General features: G+C 18.8%; 3 protein-coding genes across 3 annotated transcripts; 2 read left to right on the top strand and 1 right to left on the bottom strand.

Annotated features, from left to right (window-relative positions):
* Positions 1–1,656: 1,656 nt before the first annotated feature.
* On the top strand, positions 1,657–4,433 carry PGSY75_0821100 (protein kinase 1; the record flags this gene model as incomplete). The annotated part of the gene is made up of 2 exons (XM_018785336.1): positions 1,657–3,757; positions 3,895–4,433. The coding sequence occupies 2 exons, from the start codon at positions 1,657–1,659 to the stop codon at positions 4,431–4,433; spliced, it is 2,640 nt and encodes an 879-aa protein (XP_018642303.1).
* Positions 4,434–5,449: 1,016 nt separating this feature from the next.
* Positions 5,450–6,028, top strand: PGSY75_0821200 (hypothetical protein; the record flags this gene model as incomplete). Its single annotated transcript, XM_018785337.1, has 1 exon — positions 5,450–6,028. One exon carries the CDS (start codon positions 5,450–5,452, stop codon positions 6,026–6,028), a length of 579 nt encoding a protein of 192 aa, XP_018642304.1.
* A 424-nt stretch (positions 6,029–6,452) lies between these two features.
* PGSY75_0821300 (putative ATP-dependent RNA helicase prh1) lies at positions 6,453–9,580 on the bottom strand (the record flags this gene model as incomplete). Its single annotated transcript, XM_018785338.1, has 3 exons — positions 6,453–7,502; positions 7,645–7,938; positions 8,318–9,580. The coding sequence occupies 3 exons, from the start codon at positions 9,578–9,580 to the stop codon at positions 6,453–6,455; spliced, it is 2,607 nt and encodes an 868-aa protein (XP_018642305.1).
* Between the last annotated feature and the right edge of the window lie 142 nt (positions 9,581–9,722).

A 9,722-nucleotide genomic window follows, 5' to 3' on the forward strand; every position in this document is an offset into this window, starting at 1 on the left:
ATATATATATATATATATATATAACAAAATATGAGTTACATTATAAAATTTAATAATTATTTAAATATTATCCTCCTCTCTTTTTTAATATCACACATAACCAATTTTATGAACATAAAATAATATACATACAATAAAAATCTTTTAATGTTCATTTAATATAATTTATTTTCAGGACATGTTCTTTTAATTGTCTTTATTTTTTTTGAAAATTTATATAATATATATAATATATATATATATAATATATTATTTATTTATTTATTTATTTTATTTTTGTTTCCTCAAAATAATATATAATTTATAAATATTTTATAATATACCACATACAAATATTATATATATCATCTTTATTTTTATTTTTATAAATAATGAACCATAACAATATATTTGTAGAAATAAATTTTGTTTAAAATAAAATAAATCTTATTATATATAAAAAAAAAAAAAAAATTGAAATATATATTTTATATTATATTTATATTTTGTTGTATTTTTATAATGTTACTATAAAAATATATATAAATATTTATATTTTTTTTTTTTTTTCAAGCTTCTGAGATATTTATTTTATCAAGTATTAAAAAAAAATATATGTAGTAAATATATGTATACTATACATATTTATATATTCTTAAGTTCTTCATACCTAAAAAAAAAAAAAACATACAAAAAATACTTTTATATATATATAAAATAACATATTTATGAATATAATATAATTTTATTTTCTTATTTTTTTCAAATTTGTATTTTTTTCTTAAATAATAAAATATTATATTTATAATCTTATATATAATTAAAAAAAAAAAAAAAAAAAAAAAAAAAAAAAAATTTTTTTAAATATAATTTATTATATATCTTACATATTAGAAAAAATAAAAAAAAAAAAAAATGATAAAATAAAATATAATAACATGATGAATTAAAAATACCTAAAAAGTATAAATTTGTATATTTCTTTTTTTTCTTTTTTTTTTTTAAATATATTATTTTTTTATTATTTTAATTTTTCTTTTATTTATTTTTTTTTTTTAATGATGTTGAACCTTTCTTCATTAAATAAATTTTTTTCTCCTCTTTTTAGAAAAGGTGAAAAGAAAAATGAAAAATTTTATATGTTCTTTTTGTATTTAATTCGAAACATATATAATAGAATAATTATATATATATTTAATTGAGATTATATATATATATATATATATAAGTAGAAAGAAAAAAACAAAATATATATATAATATATATATATATATTATATATATGATATTTTCTTTTCTCTGTTTTGTCTTATTATATATATATATATATATATATATATATATTTTTTTTTTTTTTTTTCTTTTATTGTATGTTTATATATAGGACTTGAGAATTGTTCTGCTTACATTTTCATATGCTTATATATATGATATATTATTTGTGAAAAAAAAAAAAAAAAATATAAATTTAAGTACTTTTAATTGTCTTTTATTATATATATATATATATATATATAAACAAATTGCATAACTTTAAAAGACTTGTCATTTTAAATATATCACATATATATTTTATATATATATATATTTATTTCTTTTTAATTTATATTTTTGTGCTTAAAATTTTTTTCCGTATGAACCTATATTTTGTTTTCTTATTGCCCTTGAGTTATTCTTCATGATGGACTTAATAAAAATATACAAGAGGAATGAAATAATAAAAGACTACGTGAATATATATTTTGATGATGAGAAGTCAGAGAACAGTAATAAGAATCTTAGTTATAAAATATTGCATATTATAGGGAATGGTGTTTATGGTGTTGTATATAAAGCAGATTGTTTAAACAATTGTAGTGTTGTTGCTTTAAAACAAACATATCAAAAGAGTACAAGAATATTTAAAGAAATTGAAATTATGAAAAAATTAAAACATCCTAATATAGTAAAATTAAAACATGCTTTTTATACAACTACTAATGATGGTGGAGTATATGTTCATATGGCTATGGAATATGGAAATACCGATTTGGCTAGCTCGCTTTATTATATTACATTAAAAGATAGTAAAGATTTTTTTAAAGGATCTTTTGATCTAGATAATTATAATTACGAAGATTATGATGATGATGATAATAATAATATTAAATGTGATAATGATATTATAGTAAAGAAACAGAAGAAAAGTGATTTTTATTATTATAAGTCTCTTCCTAATCGAGATGAAGAAATGACCGAAAATGAAAAAAAAGGGATTCGTGCACGACATAATGAAGTGGTTGCTGATGAGATGTGCAACAACAATAATAATAACAACAATAATAATAATAATAATAATAGTTGTAGTAGTAATATTTGTAGTTATAATAATAACAATATCAATAATAATCTTGATAATAATACCCCGAGCGATGAAGATATGGAAAGTTGTAATTATATAAAGAGGAACAAAAGTATTAATATAATAAACCATTTTAGAAATAGCTTCTTCAATGAAAATATAAATAATATATGTTCTTGTCATAACATTAGTGATTTTATTAAAAAAAGTTTTCTGAATGAAAATCAAATAAAGATATATTTGTATCAACTAATAAGAGCTACATTATATCTTCATAGTCTTTGCATAACTCATAGAGACATAAAACCACAAAATATACTTATTTTTTTAAATAAAACCAATAAAATTAAAAAGAATAACACATATATAAATAATAATAAATGTCTTATATGTATACAAAATAATTTTAATATTCAATATATAATGAAGAAAAAATATAATAATCAATTCAACATGTTTGAATTTAATAAGGACATGAATCAGAATCGTGATCAAATATCAAATGTTGATAATAAATTATCTAATTATAATAATCAATATAATGCTGATAACATATCGAAGAGTGAACAACATTATTGTGAAGAAATAAACAATAATGATAATATGAATGATCCAAGTTGTAATGTATCAAATATTAAAAACAATTTACATGATAAAAGTAAGAAAGAAAATGACACTATAAATAATATACAATGTAATGATAATTTTTCTTTAAAAAATAAAAAACAAGATGATTTACTTGTTTGTAAAAATAGTGATAAAAAAAATGATGTATTTGTAGAACAAACACAATTATGTGGTAGGGATAAATATGAAGGAATTACAACTGATTCAAATGATTATAATAAATATGATAACGATTGTAACAATAATAATAATTTGATGAATACAGATGACTGTTCATCTAAGAATAATTTACGATTAAAACGTTTAGTAAGTATGACAAATTTAAATGAAAGAAATTATTATATGATAATAAATGATAATAAGGATAAGATATGTGATAAATCGTTAAAATACGATGATGATGTAACAAATAAAAAAAATAAAGCAAATATAGATAAATCAGAGAATGATAATATTTCAGAAAATAAGGATATTCAAATGACATCACAAAGTAATAATAATAGTGGGGATGATCATAATGATATTAACGATAATGTTAATGATAATGTTAATGATAATGTTAATGATAATGATAATGTTAATGATGGTGATGATTTTAATCATGATGATTTATCAGATCAACAAAGTTTAGATACCTTATATATAAATAGCCTAATGTATAAATATATAAAATTATGTGATTTTAATACCTCTATAAAATTAAAGGAAAATTATAAATATTTCAGTTATGTCTGTTCGAGATATTATAGGGCACCAGAATTATTATTCGGTTCAAATTATTATAGCCAGGCGATAGATACATGGTCAATAGGTATGTTGAAAGAAAAAAAAAAAAAATATATATATATAAAAGCATGTATACATATACATATATATATATATGTATATATTTATATTTATTTATATTCATTTACTTTCTTATATATTATAATTCCCTTTTTATGTTAGGATGTGTTATGGGGGAGCTACTTTTAGGGAAGCCTTTATTTTTAGGAGAGTGCGCATCAGACCAACTAGTAGAAATAATAAAAATATTAGGAACACCAAACGATGAAGATTTTTTATCATTTCGAAGTGTATATAAGAATATAAAATTTCCAGACATTAAACCTATAACATTAGAAAAGGTTATAAGTCATAATTGTTCAAAAGAAAGTTTGGATTTATTATCAGAATTATTACAATTTAATCCACAAAAGAGAATAAAATTATGTCATGCACTTTTACATAATTATTTTGATGATATAAGAAATTTAAAAGTATTTCATAAAGATATCAATACATTTCAAAAATATAAATTACCATATAATACAAACTGTTTTAATTTTACAAAAGAAGAATTATTACATTTTACAATAGAAGAAAGGAAAATATTAATACCTCAACATGTAAGACAAAATAAATCAGATGAAGTAATGCAATATATTGACATGACTCCTGATCATTTTGATAAACTATATCCAAATAAAATACACTTAACATGTTAAACGAAGCACAACATTAATATGTATATATATATATATATATATATATATACATACATATATATATATTTTTTTTTTTTTTTGGTTCTTTGTTCTTCCAAATATGAACACACATAATTTGTAAATAAAATTTATTTTAATTATTATGATTTTATTTTTACTTTTTTTGTGATTAATAATAATACACCTTTTGAAATTTTATTTTATTTTACATATTTTTGAATTTGTTTATTAATACATACAATTTTGAAAACGTCAAAAATTTTTATTTCAAAAAAAAAAAAAAAACATGCTCTATAAATATATTATTATATATAAGGTTATATAACAAAACTTATGTTTTGCTTTTTTATGAATTATAATCTAAAAATAATATTATAAAGACTATTCAACTTATTTCAAATACATATGTTCTATGCATATATTTATTTTGTATTAAAAAAAAAAATAAATAATAAATAATACAAGGACATAAAAAAATATTTATTCATACATATAATGTTTTAATATGTTGTATCATAAATATATAAATCAACCTACAAATGAATCATTTCAAGATTTTTAGATATAAATAATAAAAATATAAAATAATAAATGATATTTGTAAATAATGTAATATATTATAAAATATATATTCAAATAAATATTATATATATAATATTATATAAACCATTATATATTAATAAAAATTATTCCCCTTCATTTATGTCACATAAAACATATATATATAATATATATATTAATATATTTATAGTATTATATTTTTTTTTAATATGTTTAATTATTCATATATGAAATATTATTTATATGTTCTAAATATAAAATAAATAAATATTAAATATATATATATATATATATATATATATATATATATATATATATTTTTGTATATAAAAAAACTTCCTGTTTTTTTAATATATATATATTATTTATATTATATCGTTTTATTTTATTTATTTATTTATTTTTTTTTTTTTTTTTTTATTTTATTTTTTTTTTTTATTTCTTTTCATTACATTATGGAAAGAAATGCAAATAAGTTTGTAGGAGGTAAATTAAAATTAAAAATTAAAAAGAAAAAGATAGATAAAAAGAAAGTAAGCAAAGAAAAAGAGAAGAATATAGAAAATGAAGAGAAAAATAATATAGTAACTGGAAGTGGAAGAATAGTAACTATCAAAAATACAATTCAAGGATTTGAAACAAATTTTATAGAGGAATTAAAAGTAGGATATGAAATTATTTTAGAACATCCTACTAGTTTACAAACCGAAAAAAGAATTGTTACTTCAATCTTAAGTAATAAAACTGTACTTGTCAATGAAGAATTTACAAGTGATATTAGTACGACCTGTAAATTTTATATAAACAAAATAGAAAAAAATAATAAAACAATTCAAGACAATACAAATGATAATAATAATTTGGAATATGCAAAAGTTATAGAGAACAAAAATAAACATGATGTTATTAAAATAAGACAGAAAGTAGGTTTATGGTCTTATAAAACAGTTGATAAAAAAATTAAGGGTCATATGACAAATGAGCAAAAATTAGATGAACGAGTTAAAAGTGGAAGAGATAAATTCTGTTGGTAATAATAAACACTTGTCATATGAAATATTGTGTAAAGGATAATAAGGTTATACATATATAATAATATATATATATATATATATTAATAAGTTCATTTTTAGTTATAACCATAAACACGTTGTTTTGTAATATAATTTCTTTTTTTTCTTTTTTTTTTTGTCAAACACTATAACACATTGTTATTAAAAAAAATAAAATAAAATAAAATAAAATAAAAAATTTAAACATAAACCAATACATATAAATATAAATATATATATATATATATATATATATATATGGTCAATTTGATATGTGGGGAAAATTTATTTTTCATAAAAAAAAAAATAACAAAAAAAAATAAAAATAAATAAATATATACATATACATATATACATTTACATATAACCTTTTTTATGTTGAAATATTCATGAGTAGTTTTTTCTCTTACGTTTTGGCTACTTGAAATTTTGATGATACATATTTCAATAACCAGTCTGCCTCAATTTTCGTCACAATACGTGCATACAATCTTCTTGTTTGTACAATATCAGAATAAAATATAAACGTTGGTTTAATATAAGAGTTAAAAAGAGTTGATGATGGGTGAATTCTTATTTTTGTCTTATTAACCAAATTTATATATACATTTGTATTTGATGTTGATTTGGCTATATTAAAAAAACATGCCTTACATAAACAAATTAAAATTTGATCCCATTTATGCATATGTAATTTTTTTGATATTTCAATTTTCATTTTATTTTTCATAATTTCTAATAATTGTATTTTTATTTTTTCTACTTGATGTAATATTTCATTATTTAAAGCATATATATTACAAAAATGTTTTTTTTCTTTAATATCAGCTTCTTGCCATAAATAAAAAATATGTAATAATGTTAAATGATCTCCATCTGGATGAATAAGTTTTCTTCTTGCAACATTAATTAATTTATTTTTATCATTCATTTTTTTTTCTTCAATATCTTGATTATTATTATCATCATTATTATCATCATTATCATCATCATTATCATCATCATTAACATGGTCGTCATCTTGTTCAAGATTATTATTTTTTCCTTTTTTTTTATCATCATTTTTTAAATTGTTTATATTTTCCTTCCAATCTTGAACAGAATTCTTATGCACACTTTTTTGTTCTTCATTATTATTTTTTTTTTTGTTCAAGGAATCATTATTCATGCTATCCAAATCTTCATAAAAATTATAATTCAAAAAAATGCTGTCACAGTTAAGTAGCGCTATAATTGTAGCTATTTCATCTATACAATTAAATTCTATTGAACATAATAATATATTAGCATATATAGGATTTAAAGGAAATAAGCACAGTTTTTTTCCCAAATCAGTTAAGTTATTATTCATATCGATAGCGTTTATTTTAAAAAGCATTTTGGCTGAATGTACAAAAAGTTCCTTTCTTGGATTTTCAGGAAAATTGAACTCAAGGGGGTTATTAATATTCATGGCCTAAAAGAAGTAAACAAGGAAATACCACGAACAAACATATATACATATATATATATATATATATATATATATATATATATATATATTTTCATTTATTTACTTGTATACATTCAATTGAATATATTAATATATCATTTCTCACCTTTAATTCCAAATATATTTGAGTCAAGTCTGAACGGAAAATTTCAGGTATTAAAAAAGGATTCATATTCTCATACTCCTCTTTTGTATATATTCGATACACCTGTCCTGGAGCTTCTCTTCCTGCTCTTCCACTCCTTTGAATTGCAGAATCTTTAGATATTTGCGTCACTCTTAAAACGTTGCTTCCCCTATTTACATCAAAATATTTTATTTTCACTTTTCCGCTGTCGATTACATATTTTATATTCGGAATGGTCACTGATGTTTCTGCAATGTTGGTACTTAAAATTACCTGACGTGTTCATAAAAAATTATAAAATAAATTAATGAATATATGGAAAAATATTGTTAAATAAATAAATATATATATAAATAAATAATATATCTATAAACACACACACACACATATATATATATATATATATATATATATATATATATATTATGAAATGACATATAAATTTTATTATAATAAATTTGTAGGTAGCTTTTTTTTTTTTTTTTTTTTTTTTTTTTTTGGTTCATAAAATTATGAACCGTTCAGAATTTTTATAAAATATATATATATATATATATATATACAGATATATCACATATATTTTATAATATCCTTTTTATATTATAACAAGTTGAACATATTCCATAAGTACATAATAATATATAAATTTTACCTTCCTTGTGTTGGGGGGAACAGGGTCAAATATAATTTTTTGTTTTTTATTTGGAAGTGATGAATATAGTTGTAAGATTTTCATATTATATATTTTATCAGGAATTATTTCCGTTTTACCAAAATGAAAACAAATTTCATTAAGTATATGATCATCGGTATTAAATTTATTATTTATTTTATTTTGAAAATCATTTTGATTATTATAATTATTTCCTTCTTTCATTAATTTATTTAATAAATTTCCTTTATATATTATTTTTAATTTTTCTTTTAACATAATATTTATCATTTCGATTTCTTCTTGACCAGGTAAGAATACTAAAATGTCACCAAGATTTTTATCTTCCGTCTTTTTTATATCTTCATTTATTTTGTTCATAGAGTTGGTATCTGTCTGTATATTATTCTGTTCATCTATTTTATTTGTATGGTGTGTTTCGTTTGGTTCATTCAATTCGTGCTCTTTATTCACTTCATTTTTTTCATCTAATCCATTTGATCCATTTGATACATTTGTTACATTTTCTTTATGATCATCATCATTCTCAAATTCTGACGCATATGAAGTATTACCAAAATGTATCTGTAATATTGTACTTACAACAGATAGAATATAATCTTCTACATTTTTTCTAGGATAATATATTGTAATTTTATGAAGCTTATGAGGGATGGTTATAATTGGTGGGTTGTTAAAAAATTGATTAAATATGTTTATATCAAAGGTTGCAGACATTAGTATAATTTTAATTTTTTTTCTTTTTTGTAACAAAATTTTTGTATAACCTAATAAGACATCAGTTCTAATAGATCTTTCATGGATTTCATCTAGAATTAAAAATTTATATTTTTTTAATAAAGGATCATTCATGATTTCTCTAATTAATATTCCATCTGTTACAAATTTTATTCTAGTTTTATCAGAACAAACATTTTTAAATCTTATAGTATAACCAACATAATTACCTATATCACCTCTTTTCATTTCTTTAGAAACCCTTTCAGCAACACTAATAGTTGCTACTCTTCTGGGAAGAGATATTAACATTTTTTTTTTTTCCTTCTTTTTTTTTTTTTCATCATTTTTATCTTTTCTATTATCATATTTTTTCTCTTTTTTATCAAAAAATATTTCATTTATTATTTGAGGAACTTGCGTGGTCTTTCCACAACCTGTTTCTCCTTTTATTATAATTAATTTATTTTTTTTTATTAATTTTTTAATTTCATGTTTGTATTTTAATATGGGTAATTCTATCATTTTTTTTTTTTTTTTTTTTTTAAACTAAGTGATGATTTTTTTGTCAGGGTTTTTCTCAAAAAAAAAAAAAATATATATATGTATATTATATATATATATATATATATTTAATTATATATAATTTATTCAATCATTTATTAAA

Source organism: Plasmodium gaboni, chromosome 8 (genome assembly GCF_001602025.1).
Source record: "Plasmodium gaboni strain SY75 chromosome 8, whole genome shotgun sequence".
Lineage (NCBI taxonomy): Eukaryota > Apicomplexa > Aconoidasida > Haemosporida > Plasmodiidae > Plasmodium > Plasmodium gaboni.